Source organism: Myotis daubentonii, chromosome 6 (genome assembly GCF_963259705.1).
Source record: "Myotis daubentonii chromosome 6, mMyoDau2.1, whole genome shotgun sequence".
Lineage (NCBI taxonomy): Eukaryota > Metazoa > Chordata > Mammalia > Chiroptera > Vespertilionidae > Myotis > Myotis daubentonii.
The window spans coordinates 84,940,706-84,955,522 of NC_081845.1; the positions used below are offsets into that span (position 1 = coordinate 84,940,706).

Genomic DNA, 14,817 nt, shown 5'->3' on the forward strand with positions numbered 1-14,817 from the left:
CCAAACACAGTCCCTGGTCTCCAGGAGCTTAGAGTCGAGGCGCAGAGGACATGAACAGATAAACAGGCGATGGTGGAAGAGTGAGTAAGTACAGCATGAAAAAAAACAGGTTTTAAAAAGAATAGTATAATATGATCTTAATTGTGTCAAATAAATGCATATTTATATGAATAAGAAAGAAATCAAAGTCTTATTCTTATGCATATTAAAAACATCACTACCGGAGAACCAAGATGGCAGCATAGGTTAACGCCGGAGTTTGCTGCTTTGAACAACTACTTGAAAAGTGAAACCAAAAAACGGAAGGGACATCACCCAGAACCACAGGAACGCTCGCTGAGTGGAAGTCCTACAACTAGGAGGAAAGAGAAACGCACACGGACACTCAGAGGAGGCGCAGTGGTGAAGTCAAATTCTGAGGTGCGGAGTGCGCGGAGCGGGCTGGCGGCGGAGGGCGCAGTTGTTGTTTTCAATCGGGAGGGAGTCACAGACTCTGAGCACCAGATCCGGGCGAGTCTTTAGGGACCCAGACTCAAACGGGAGAAGCGGGACTGTCTGGCTTCGGTCAGAGCGAGTGCAGCTTTCTCTCCCAGCTTTGCAGCGGGTGCTGGGACTCAGAGAGGCAGAGCCCCTGGGGACAGGACTGAGAGCCGCCATAACTGCTCTCTCCAGCCCACCCTGTTGATCCTGTGCGACCTGCCCCGCCCAAGCCCTGCACAGAGGCATTTGCCGGATAGCCTCAGGCAAAGGCTAGATTAGCACCTCCCTAGAGGACAGAAGTTCTCTCACTGCTGACACAGCTGATTCTCATAGCCACTTGGCCTGGAGGTCAAACCCTCCCTGGAATTAGCTACAACAATCAAGATTTCACTATAAGACTGCGAACAAAGACCACTAGGGGGTGCACCAAGGAAGCATAACAAAATGCGGAGACAAAGAAACAGGACAAAATTGTCAATGGAAGAAATAGAGTTCAGAACCACACTTTTAAGGTCTCTCAAGAACTGTTTAGAAGCTGCCGATAAGCTTAATGAGATCTACACGAAAACTAATAAGACCCTCGATCTTATATTGGGGAACCAACTAGAAATTAAGCATACACGGACTGAAATAACAAATATTATACAGACGCCCGACAGCAGACCAGAGGAGCGCAAGAATCAAGTCAATGATTTGAAATGCAAGGAAGCAAAAAACATCCAACCGGAAAAGCAAAATGAAAAAAGAATCCAAAAATGCGAGGATAGTGTAAGGAGCCTCTGGGACAGCTTCAAGCGTACCAACATCAGAATTATAGGGGTGCCAGAAGATGAGAGAGAGCAAGATATTGAAAACCTATTTGAAGAAATAATGACAGAAAACTTCCCCCACCTGGTGAAAGAAATGGACTTACAGGTCCAAGAAGCACGGAGAACCCCAAACAAAAGGAATCCAAAGAGGACCACACCAAGACACATCATAATTAAAATGCCAAGAGTAAAAGATAAAGAGAGAATCTTAAAAACAGCAAGAGAAAGAAACTCAGTTACCTACAAGGGAATACCCATACGACTGTCAGCTGATTTCTCAACAGAAACTTTGCAGGCCAGAAGGGAGTGGCAAGAAATATTCAAAGTGATGAATACCAAGAACCTACAACCAAGATTACTTTATCCAGCAAAGCTATCATTCAGAATTGAAGGTCAGATAAAGAGCTTCACAGATAAGGAAAAGCTAAAGGAGTTCATCACCACCAAACCAGGATTATATGAAATGCTGAAAGGTATCCTTTAAGAAGAGGAAGAGGAAGAAAAAGGTAAAGATACAAATTATGAACAACAAATATGCATCTATCAACAAGTGAATCTAAGAATCAAGTGAATCTAAGAATCAAGTGAATAAATAATCTGATGAACAGAATGAACTGTTGATTATAATAGAATCAGGGACATAGAAAGGGAATGGACTGACTATTCTTGGGGGGGAAAGGGGTGTGGGAGATGTGGGAAGAGACTGAACAAAAATCGTGCACCTATGGATGAGGACAGTGGGTGGGGAGTGAGGGCGGAGGGTGGGGCGGGAACTGGGAGGAGGGGAGTTATGGGGGGGAAAAAAAAGAGGAACAAATGTAATAATCTGAACAATAAAGATTTAATAAAAAAAATCACTATCTATATATATAAAAGCCTAAGTGACCATCCAATTGTTCCACCCGTAGTTATGATGTGCACTGACCAGGGGGCTGACGATCAATGCACAGGCATGGAAACATGGAACAGACTGATGAATCTAAGAGGGGCAAGGGGAGGAAGAGATTAACCAAAGATCTTATATGCATAGTAGAGGCCCGGTGCTCAGATTCGTGCACCAGTGGGGTCCCTTGGCCTGGCCTGCAGGGATCGGTCAGGGAGGGACGCGGGAGGTTGGCCAGCTGGAGAGGGACCACGGGAGGGCTCCAGGGCATGTCCGGCCCATCTCACTCAGTCCTAATCAGCCAGACCCCAGCAGCAAGCTAACCTACCAGTCGGAGTGACTGAACCCTGGTGGTTAGTGCCCATCATAGTGAGCGGTTGAGCAGCCTTAGCATATCATTAGCATATTATGCTTTGATTGGTTGAATGGAATGGACAACTGGACACTTAACATATTAGGCTTTTATTATATAGGATTATTGATATCAGAGAGGGAGGAAAGGAGGGAGAGAAAGAGAGAGAGACATATCAATGATGAGAATCATTGATCAGTTGTCTCCTGCACACCCCCTGCTGGGGATCAAGCGTGCAACCCTGGCATGTGCTCTGACCAGGAATCAAACCGTGACCTCCTGGTTCCTAGGTCAATGCTCAACCACTGAGCCATGCTGGCCGAGCTATTGTGATTTTTTTAATGCTGGTTTTATATTTTCAAAATTTTCACAATGAATTGAAATTACTTTCATTATAACAAAATTTGTTAAAATACGGTTTTCAAAATTTTTACTGTAAAAGATATATACACAGAGAAAAATACACAAAACATAAAATATAAATACACTATTATAAATAATTATAGAGCCAACATCCAGGATAAGAAACAAAGCAAGGCCAGCCCTCCCGCCTGCTCCCCAGAAGCCATCAGTGTGTTCCCTTTCCCAGAGAGGTAACCACTATCCTGACTCGGACCCTCCTAGTAATCATTTCTTTGCTTTTCTTTAAGATTTGCCACCTATGTGTGTATGTATGTATTCCTAAAAAACAGAGTTTCGTTTCACCTGCTTTTGAACTTCATAATAGCAAGCACTGGCACAGCACTTACTATATGCCAGGGAGCCAGCTAATCACTTGCCCACATTCACACAGATGCTAAGTGGGAGAGCTGGGATTTCAACCTGGCCTGGCTCCAGAATCCATGTTCTTCCCAAAGATGTCGAGCTACCCATCAGACTGTTGGCTCCCTGGTCAGAGTCTGCCCCACTGTCAGTGGCTCCTCACCGGATCCTTACTTACGCTGGGTGAGCAGACACTCCGCTGGGGCCCGGAGGCTCACTGACACTTGGACCTGTGACAACAGGAGACGAGGGGCTGACCCTTTGGCCAGAGGACATTGTGTTGTGTTGGCAAAGCATCCCTTAGATTCCAGAGAATCCCTGTGTCTAGTCCCTGCAACACACAGATATCACCATTGGGTTACATTAATGACAATACTTTCCACTCTCTCTTGTTCCCTAGATTATAATTTTTAATTAAAAATGTTTAATGTTGCCGAAACCGGTTTGGCTCAGTGGATAGAGCGTCGGCCTGCAGACTGAAAGGTCCCAGTTCGATTCCGGTTGGGGGCATGTACCTGGGTTGCGGGCACATCCCCAGTAGGGGGTGTGCAGGAGGCAGCTGATCGATGTTTCTCTCTCATCGATGTTTCTGACTCTCTGTCTCTCTCCCTTTCTCTCTGTAAAAAATCAATAAAATATAGAAGAAAAAAATGTTTAATGTTGACATAATTGCAGGGGTCCCCCTTTTCCATGCCTTTTGCCCACCTCCCCCCCCCTCCCCCACCTTTCATTCCCTTGGCCTTCACCAAACTACTGTCCGTGTCCATGGGGTATGCATATATGTTCTGGAACTCATCCCCTCGCCTTCTTTATCCAGTCACCACCACCACCCTCTCCTCGGGCACCGGCCAGTCTGTTCCATGTATCCATGCTTCTGGTTCCATTTTGTTTGTCAGTTTGTTTTGTTCATTAGATTCCACATATCAGTGAGATCACATGGTATTTGTCTTTCTCTGACTGGCTTATTTCACTTAGCATAATACACTCCAGGTCCATCCATGCTGTTGCAAAGGGTAAAAGTGCCTTCTTTTTTTAATTAACATTTTTTGAGTACATATTGTGTACTGGATATTATGTTGACATCTTACACACATTTTCCCCATTTAATTCTCATAACTATGCACAGACATAGGTATTATTATCCTTCCATTTTACAGATGAGGAAACTGAGGCTCAGAAGGTTAAGCAACTTGCCTAAAACCACATAGAAAGTAAACGTCTTGGCCCAGATCTGATCACAGTTCTTATGACAGCACAGTCTAAAATCCCAACCATTATGTTTATTGCTTGCACCTCCTCATAGTCTACTCTGAACTAAGTGAGAGAGAGAAGATCTGACTTGAGCTATATGTCACTGTACGTTTACTGAGCATCTCATTACAATTTTCCGAAGGGTTTGTTCATGGAAAGACTAATGAATATTGCTAGGGATCAGAACCCAAAGAACTGCCCTCAGAAACTCCCATGGGTACCCCTCACATGGTCGTGTCATCTTTCATTTATATACACAACTTTCCCACCAGACTGTGTCTTAGCCATCCTAGTAGCTCAGAACACAGCCGGGCACAAAACAGGTGCTCCTACCCAGCACTGCATTCCATCCTGTCCTACTACGCCTTGATTCCCAGCTGCTCAGTATGCCCCGCATTTGCCGGTCATGAGAACCACCTTGGGGCCTTTGCTCAATAACATGCAGATTCCAGGGCTTTGACCCAGACCTTCCAAGGAAGACCTGGGAATCAGTGTGTTTAAGAAGCACCTCAGGCCCTGGCCAGTTTGGCTCAGTAGATAGAGCATTGGCCTGAGGACTGAAGGGTCCTGGGTTCGATTCCAGTGAAGGGCGCATGCCCTGGTTGCAGGCTCAATCCCCAGTAGGGGGCATGCAGGAGGCAGCCAATCAATGATTCTCTCTCATCATTGATGTTTTTATCTCTCTCACCCTCTCCCTTCCTCTCTGAAATCAATAAAAATGTATTTTTTTTAAAACAAGAAAGCACCTCAGGTGTTTGATTCTCAGGGCCAGACAAGTGTGGAAAGAACATATTGTTCTGGAACATGCTGTAGGGCCCAGAGCAGCCACAAGGACAGTGAAGGTGTGAGTAGTTGGGATGGAATGGAGCCCAGTGGAGGGTTGAGAAAGGAGCAGAGCTGTGAAAAGGAGAGCACAGGTCCCCAGAAGCTAAAGGAGTAACCACCCATATACTGAGCCTCCAAAATAATGGCAAGAAATATAAAATATTCCACACTCTCTGACCACAATGCAATACAGTTAGAGATCAATAATAAAAGACAACCAAAAGCATCCATAAGCTTGAAACTCTCCCTCTCCCTTCCTCTCTGAAATCAAGAGTTAATAGTCATGACAAATTATGAGGGGTTTTTTTTTAATCCTCACCCATGGATATGTTTTTATTGATTTTTAGAGAGAGAGGAAGGGAGGGAGAGAGAGAGAGAGAGAGAGAGAGAGAGAGAGAGAGAGAAACATCGATGTGAGAGAAACATCAATCGTACACTCCTTGACCAGGGATCAAGCCAGAAGCCTTTTGGTGTATGGGACAAAGCTCCAATTAATTGAGCCACCAGGCCAGAAACAACCTATGAGTTTTTATGAATGTATAATATTAAAATAAATAGCCAAAGATTAAAAAATAGGCAAAAGATATGACTGGGTATCTATATATAAAACCCTAATATGCAAATAGATCGAACTGCAAAACAACCAAACCACCCATTGCTATGACATGCTCTGACCACCATGAGGCACGCATGAAACATGGTGGACATCAGCAGCAGGCTGCAGAGCGCAGAACATGGCGGGCGCCGGCCGTGGTGGGGTAGTGGAGCAGGTGAGTGGGGGCGCCAGACCAAGGCAGGGCGTCAGTTGCTGTCATTGGGGTGAGCCTCTGGTGGTTACTGAAAATTCTCTGCTCCCATGTGCCACAGTCCAGCCCAGCACTCACACCCACTGCTGGCACCGGAGCTACCGCTCACACCTGCTGTTAGTGCCGGTGCTGGCTCCGATCACTCGGCGCCATCAGCAGGTGCGAGCAGCGGCTGCTGGCCCCGATCACCCCTCAGGGCTTCTCCACCTCCCCCTGCTCCTGAGGGGTGATTGAGGCCGGCAGCCGCCTCTCGCACCTGCTGCAAGCAACAGCCCCGCTCGCACCTGCTGCTGGCGCCCAGCACCAGCCCCGATCGCTCGGCACCACCAGTGGGTGCAAGCGGCAGCTGCCAGCCCCAATCGCCCCTGAGGGCTTCTCCACCTCCCCCTGCTCCTGAGGGGCGATCAGGGCAGCAGCCACTGCTTGCACCTGCTGCTGGCACAGGTCCCAATTGCTCCGCACCGGCAGCGGGTGTGAGCAGGGCCAGGCCGTCAGCGCGCGGGAGCAGTGGCGGCGGGGCAGGGCTGCCAGCAGACAGGGGACCAGGGACCATGGCGGGAGGGGCCGGGTGGGTGCGCTGAGGGTGGGCCGAGACCCGCCCCTGCGTCCACCGCAGCCTCGTGGCCCACAGTTCCTTTCAAGATGCACGAATCCGTGCATTGGGCCCCTAGTTTCATTAAATAAAACACACACATACATAAATTTGGGGAAAGGTTCAGCTTTCCTAATAATCAAAAAGCTGAATTTAAAATGAGGTACTATTATCTGCCATCAGTTTGCAAATACCCGAGGTTGCTCCCGCTTGGAGAAATGGCATTCTTGTACATTGCTGGTGGAAATGTCTCCACCTTACTAAGGAGCCTTTGGCCATCAGTGTCCTCTGAAGCCAATGGGAAGTGCGCTTTTGGCCCAATGATTCGACTTCTAGAAACATATCTGCCAGCATGTGAAAGGCACAGAGTTTATGTCTAAGACGCAGAAAGAACCGACGCGTGTGGAGAAGAAATAAGATCCAGGGCAGAGAGGTCATCTAGGTTGATTCTCATATGTAAGCTCTCGGTTATTTATTACAGCCTTGACTTACGATAATTTTGCCCCTAGGCTTTAACAGCTGTGGCCTTTTCATAGCATGTAAACATTTTAATTGTATATTTGCCACTAGAGGACTTGAAAGTTCACCAAAGCAAGGATTGGTTGCTACAGAAGGTATCAGAGGGGTCCCTTCACAAGTATTTTTGTTTTGTTTTGTTTTAGGAGGAAATTTGAATGTATTACATAACCCTGAGCAGTGAGCAGTGAAATCACATCTACCGGTTTGGCATATTTCCTTGTTTGTTTAAGAAGTTTTGTTTTGACAACACAAGTGGCCTGCGGCATGGGTGGACCTGGAGAGCATTATGCTAAACGAAATAAGCCAGTCGGAGAAAGATAAATACCACGTGATCTCACTCATTTGCGGAATATAGTGAACAACATAAACTGATGTACAAAAACAGATCCAGATCCAGAGACAGAGAAGCATTGAACTGGCTGTCAAACCTCAGAGGGAAAGAGTGGGGGGTGAGAAGGGGATAAGAGACCAACCAAAGGACTTGTGTGCATGCATATGAGCATGACCAACGGACACAGGCACCAGGGGGGTGAGGGCATGTGCTGGGGGGTGGGAATGGCCGGGGAGAGGTCAATGGGGGAAAATTATATTGTAATAGCTATGTATGGGCCAGGGGGGTACTTGAAATATCAGGGGGACCACTCCGTAAAGTATATGATTGTCTGACCACTATATTGTACACCTGAAACTAATACAGAATAATATTGAATGTGAACTATAATTGAAAAAAAGATGGAAAATTGTATATGTTTTTCACCATGAATGAATGAATGAATAAATAAATAACGCCTGTGGCTGCTATAACAGGGAAGACATCTGACAGATAAGGACAAAAGAGCAGTCTCCTTGCTAAACTGGCAAACAGCACGTTCTCCAGATTGAACTGACTACAGGATCTTTCCAGAAGTAACCCAGCCTCAAACACGACCGGGAGACACTTGAACGTGGCCTCAAGCTGCCTCTCCACCTCTGCTCTGGTAGAAAGGTCTGAGCCTTTCCACTCCGATACCCATGCTCCCGCGTGTAGAGGCACATCCAGTAACTTTAAGCAGGTCAGTTACCTCTCCGTGCCCAGCTCCCAGGGCTGCCCCACCTCCTATGCAGCTCACGAGGCTGGGGTGAAGAACAAATAAGCTTGGGTGCATCCTTCCTCAAAGGGTCACCATTTATCACGACAACTGCTACTCGGCTGCGATAAATATCCAGCAAGCCGTAAGACAGGGAACTCGGACAAGTCGCTAAAGGACCCAGTGATGGTTCTGGTGACTAGAAAGGAATTCCGGGGGGGAAGGGGAGTTCGGAAGAAGTTCTGTTTCTCTGGTACCATCTGTAGAATTCGGAATAACTATTTCCCTTTCTTTAGGCAGGAACAACACCTTACATAACCAAGGCTCTGTCGCACACTTGTCACCTCAGCTGATTTGCACAATAGCCCTGTCTGGAAGGGAGAAAATGATACATCAAACCAAGTTAGCTTAATGTGGAGACTCTTTAACTAAATATTCAGTGTCCACACCTGCTTATCTGCTCAAAAAATAACCCGAGGATCTAGGACAGTGGTTTTTAACCACCCCCCCCCTTTTTTTTAAATCACAGACTCCCCTGAGAAGTAATGAAAGCAATGGGCCCTCTCTGCTGGAAAAATGCATCTACGCCCACAGTTGTGTATCCATCCTCAACTGGTTTTTGGAGCCACTCATTCCTGAACCCCATGAGCTCTGGTGTGGCCCCCTAAGTGGACATACCTACAGAGCAGAAAAGGAAGCCATGAATCTGTGGTTTGGAGATCTCAGGGGCTAGTGCCCCTAACTCAGAAACATGGAGCCCCCCCCTCTATCCCACCTTAAAATAATAGCTCCCTCCTTAACTCAGATCCACCTGGAAACTATAGAGAAGTCTGGAGCTTAAAGTTAAAATTTCAGAAACTTTTTCTCCTCGCTGCCCTAGGCACATTGCAATTAATGATTCCACTGCCTCCTGCCCCACTGGCCCCTTGTGTAAGTGGTTGTGGTGAGTCCTAGCTCCCTCCTCTCCCTGCCCTTATAAAAGAGAACGAAGAGATCACATACCTGGCCCTGGCCCGTTTGGCTCAGTGGATAGAGCATTGGCCTGAGGACCAAAGAGTCTTGGGTTCAATTCTGGTGAAGGGCACATGCCTGGGTTGTAGGCTCGATCCCCAGTGGGGGGCATGCAGAGGCAGCCAATCAATGATTCTCTCTCATCATTGATGTTTCTATCTCTCTCTCCCTCTCCCTTCCTCTCTGAAATCAATTAAAATATATTTTAAAAACAAAAGAAAGCTCACAGACCTGGATACAGAAGACCAGGGACCAAGCTAAGATCTGATGGGGAAGACAGAATATTTTACAATCCCTTTTTAAAAATATATATTTTATTGATTTTTTTACAGAGAGGAAGGGAGAGGGATAGGGAGTTAGAAACATCGATGAGAGAGAAACATCGATCAGCTGCCTCCTGCACACCCCACACTGGGGATGTGCCCACAGCCAGGGTACATGCCCTTGACTGGAATCGAACCCGGGACCCTTGAGTCCGCAGGCCAACGCTCTATCCACTGAGCCAAACCGGTCAGGGCTTTACAATCCCTTTTTGCAGCACACAGGCCCCTCACCGATAACAAGTAAATGTCATCCTGGGCAAATACTCACTCTGACGTTTTCTGAGAAACTGTGGCTGTTCTGCTCCATGACACTGTTCTCTCAAGGCAAATGTGTCCCCAAACAGCCTCCTCAGTCTTAAGAACCAATTGTGGGACTACCATCCATTATTTAATGTAAACCTTTCCTTAGAGTGGTCATAATTTCTACCTGTTCTGTCCCATCCAAAAAAAAAAAAAACCACCGCCACGGATCTGCTAATAATTGAGCCAAGAGGACTGTGGACTTTGGAGACCAGAAGACTCGTGTCAAATCCCAGCTTCACCATTTATTGACTGAAGCACCGGGCAGGCCAATCCCTGGCACCCTTTACTCATTTGTAATAAACTCCAGGGGCTATGAGGTCCAGAGAGGTCATTGATGAGACTCTGCTTTGATGCGGTTCTCTGCCTTACAGATGTTGGGCTAATCCTATATAATAGAGATGATATGCAAATTAACCCTCGTACCCTCACAAGATGGCTGCCTATGACCAGGCTGGCAGGGGGTGTAGGGAGGGACGACTAAACGACTGAACAGCAGGCTGCGTGGGGCCACCAGGCCGGCGGGGGGGGGGGGGGGGGGGGACCGTGAGGGGCAACCAGGCCGGCAGGGGGGGCAGTTAGGGGCCATCAGGCCAGCAGGGGGGCAGGGCAGTTAGGGGCAACCAGGCAGGCAGGAAGGTGAGCAATTCGAAGCCAGCAGTCCAGGATTGTGAGAGGGATGTCTGACTGCCGGTTTAGGCCTGATCCCCGGGATCAGGCCTAAACCGGCAGTCAGACATCCCCTGAGGGGTCCCGGATTGGAGAGGGTGCAGGCTGGGTTGAGGGGACCACCCCTTCGTGCACGAATTTCATGCCCCAGGCCTCTAGTAAAGACATAAGCTACTATACAAGTAGGCGGGGGTTTCTATGCCCCCAAACTAGCCTCCTTTAAAACGTGAAATGGTGCCTCCTGGCTTTAATATACTTGGATATGACGATCAAATCCACACACGGTCCTCCCCATTTTCTAAACTCAACTGTGTCCCCTCTCCACCGGGGTCATGCCGAAGTCTCCTTCCTTTTGAACCTTCTCCCTGTAGGTCGCTGTGGAGCTGGAGGGGAGATGACAGCCCCGTGAGCGGTTTCCCCTATATGGACTCATCTATGCACCTGTTGATTTTAAATATTTAAAGCAACCGGGAGCCAGGCTGGGTGTGGCTCAGTGGTTGAGCATGGACCTATGAACCAGGAGGTCAGGGCTTGATTCCCCGCTGGTTTGTGGGCTGATCCCCAGTAGAGGGTGTGCAGGAGGCAACCGATCTAGAATTCTCTCTCATAACTGATGTTTCTATTTCTCTCTCCCTCTCCCTTCCTCTCTGAAAAACAAACAAACAAAAAGAATGAATGAGTGAATGAATGAATGAGCAAGCAAGCAACCAGGAGACAAAGAAAATACCTTTGTAAGAAAGGTAGCCATCAAAACAAACAAACTCAGCGAGCCATTGAAAGTCAAGAGGGCAGGGCTGGCCTCTTAATTAGAGCGTCCCTGGTGTTCCTCGGTTTGGATGTCCCCCACCCCCACCTCTACCCCCACCCCCCACCCGCCACCCCGGGCTCTACGCAGGGAAGATGCAGTGAGATCAACTCACCAACTGGCGGCCGAACTGCCGGACGCCTAGCGAGGAACCGAGGAACCGAGAGCCAAAGGCTGGAGGGGACAAGGCCACCGCCTGCACCTTCAAGGAGGCGCGTTCCGGGGTTGCCTAGACACCCCTACCCCCCACCACTACCCCACCCCCCACCCCCAGCAGCGCGCGGCAGCGCGGGTGTGCACTACGGGGCTTCCCGGCCCTCCTCCCTCTACCTCTCAGGGCTCAGTGGTCCTCGTCATGTGCTGGTCCTCTGAAATGGGAAGAACCAGAGGCTCCAGCCATGGCGGGGCTCCAGGGCCACTGGACTTAAAAAAAAAAAAAGTTGTGGCTCTTCTCCGGGCCATTTCATTGGAACTGTAGCCTCTGTGGCAATGAAGGATGAGCCCTTCACAAGCTTGCAGATGCCCGCTTATAACTGGCGTTGATTAGCCAGAATCGCCTACCCCTTCCAAAGCGCCTTCTCTGGGCCAGGCGCCCTGGTGAATGTTATCGTCCGTGGGCAGCCAGCTGCATTTTTCAAAATAGAAAGCAGAATTTGAGCAAGGGCTTGCTCAAGGTCACCCAGACAACAGCTTCATTTCCAAGTTTCCTCACTCCAAATCTACCGCTCTTTCTTTCTTTAATATATTTTATTGATCTATTTTTACGGAGAGGAAGGGAGAGGGCTAGAGAGTTAGAAACACGGACAAGAGAGAAACATCGATCAGCTGATCTCCTGCACCACCACCCCCGCCCCCCCCCCCCCCCCAGGGATGTGCCCGCAACCAAGGTACATACCCTTGACCGGAATCAAACCTGGGACCCTTCAGTCCGCAGGCTGATGCTCTATCCACTGAGCCAAACCGATCAGGGCTCTACCGCTCTTTCCAGCATACCAACTTGAATTTATCTCACTAATCCTTCCCAGCATCTAATCAGTCTTGCATGGAAAGCTTTTCTCCAAGTCTAGTTTAAGTCCCTCAAATTCAGACCTTATTTCTCCCTAGGTGCAGTGAAAAAACTGATACCGTGTTTTTATTTTTAATAACAATTTTTTTACAAATAAGTGGTCGTTGTAGTAATCTTGGAAAACATAGAAAAGCAGTGTTAAGCCCTGGCCGGCGTGGCTCAGGGGTTAGAGCGTCGGCCCACCCACTGGAGAGTCTTGGGTTTGATTCCTGGTCAAGGGCACATATCTTTGTTTCAGGTTCTTTCCCGGGTTGCTGTGGGAAGCAATCAATGGATGTGTCTCTCTCACATCAATGTTTCTCTCTGTCTCTCTCCTCCTTGGCCCTTTCCACTCTCTCTAAAATATCAGTGGGGAAAATATCCCCCAGTGAGGATTAACAAGAAAGAAAGGAAGAAAGAGGAAGGAAGGAAGGAAGGAAGGAAGGAAGGAAGGAAGGAAGGAAGGAAGGAAGGAAGGAAGGAAGGAAGGGTGATGTTAAGACCATAGTCCCACAGTCTGGATAAGCCACTTTTTCTGGATATCTGTTGCTGTATAAAAAATCACCCCCAAGCTATCAATTTGACCTCCTGACCCTGGGAGTTGGTAAGCTAAGCAATTCGTGCTTGGGCCTCTCACGTGGTTGCAGTCAGAACGTGGTTTGAGTTTCCTCATTCAGGCTGGTGACTTGCGTTGGCCATCAGCTGGAACCGCAGCTGGGGCTGTTGCCAAATCACCTACACATGGCTTTTGCATGTGCTGTCTCACAGCGTCCGGCATTCCAAACAGGAGCATCCCAGGAGGACCAGGCAGAAGCTGCATTGTCACGGATGCAGGGAGAAAACTTGACCACACGTCTCAGTGGGAGAATCAGGGTCACATTGTATGAAGAGCCTAGGGCAGTGGTTGGCAAACTGCAGCCCCTTGAGTGTGGCTCTTCCACAAAATACCACGTGCGGGTGAGCACGTACAGTGCGATTGAAACCTCATGGCCACACTCAAGGGGCCAAAAAGCCACATGTGGCTCGAGAGCCACAGTTTGCCGACCACTGGCCTAGGGTATGGGGGACCTTGTTATGGCCATCTTAGGAAATACAGTCCGCCACACCACTACTAACATTTAGGGGATCTTGCCCACCTGTCCTTTGTCTGGGCATATAAATATTAACATAATTGGAACTAAACTACAGATACAATTTCTTCTCATGCTTTTTTATTTAACACTAGAGGCCCAGTGCACAAATTTGTGTACAGGTGGGGTCCAGCGGGCTCACTCCGATGGGGGCCCATCGGGCCAGGCTGCCATGGGTGGTTGGCCAGCCAGCCCCGCCCCCGATCAGGGTGTTGGGGACCGATTGGGGGCCAGGCTGGATCAGGGGGCAGAGGAGGCCAATCAGGGCCTGGATCAGGCTGGTCAGCTGCAGCAGTGCCACCAGTCGTTCTGGTCATTCCGGTCGTTCCGCCATTCCGGTTGCTGGGCTTTTACATATATAGATTATATTCAGGACATCATCTCATTAAATTTTAAGAAAGGAACACATTTTGTCTGTTTAATGATCTTATCCCATGGTAGAAGTGGTAAGTTTTGTAATAGGAATCTTAGCTGGGCAACAGCGCTGTTATTAATGGCATGATCCAAGATGCTGCAATGCCAGGAGGGCAGAGATTTATGTCTGTTTTGTTCACTGTTTTACACCAAGTACTCAGCACAGTGCCTGGCACATATAAGCACTCAATAACCATTTGTTTAATGAATGAATAAATTAATGGGTGGGTGGGTGGGTGGGTGGGTGGGTAGATGGGTGGGCGGATGCTAAAATGGCCTGAACTGAGATACTCCCTCTCCGGTTTGCATCCTCCTGGGAGGAAAGAGACCAGGTCCCTAGCCTGCATCACCAGGTTCCAAGACACCAAGGCCTATCTGTTAGTCCGGGGGTTTCAGGCCGGTGGGCGAATCCCTGAGTGGAAAAGCTCTGCGAGTCCTGTGAACTGCGACTCATAAACCTCCCCGTGGCTCTGCAGCTTTAAAACCTCCTGGGCCACTTTGCCTTCAGCCCTTAGGCAAGTGTCAGAGGCCTCCTGCTCCAGGCCTGCTGGGCAGCCGCGGGCGGCTTGGCGGGGACTGGAGCCACGTGAGGACCTCGGACCTCGTGCTGGGCCGCTCGCTGGGTTGGGCGTCAGAGATGAAGGTGGGAGGGGCTGGGTGTGTCCAGAAGCCCAAAGCCTCCTCCCCTCCTGAAACCCTGTGGGTCTCGGGGAGGGTGAGCTTCACCTGACGAGAAGGCCTTCCTTCTCCACGATTCCTTTCCACGTGGCTCAG

At 48.7% G+C, this 14,817-nt stretch overlaps 1 protein-coding gene across 1 annotated transcript in view; it reads right to left on the bottom strand.

The window, feature by feature from the left end:
• SPATS1 (spermatogenesis associated serine rich 1) overlaps window positions 1–14,817 on the bottom strand; it is a 45,729-nt gene that overhangs the window by 16,747 nt on the left and 14,165 nt on the right. The window contains 2 exon segments of the mRNA XM_059702250.1: window positions 3,465–3,559; window positions 3,562–3,617. Of these exon segments, the coding sequence (XP_059558233.1) occupies window positions 3,465–3,559; window positions 3,562–3,617 (151 nt within the window).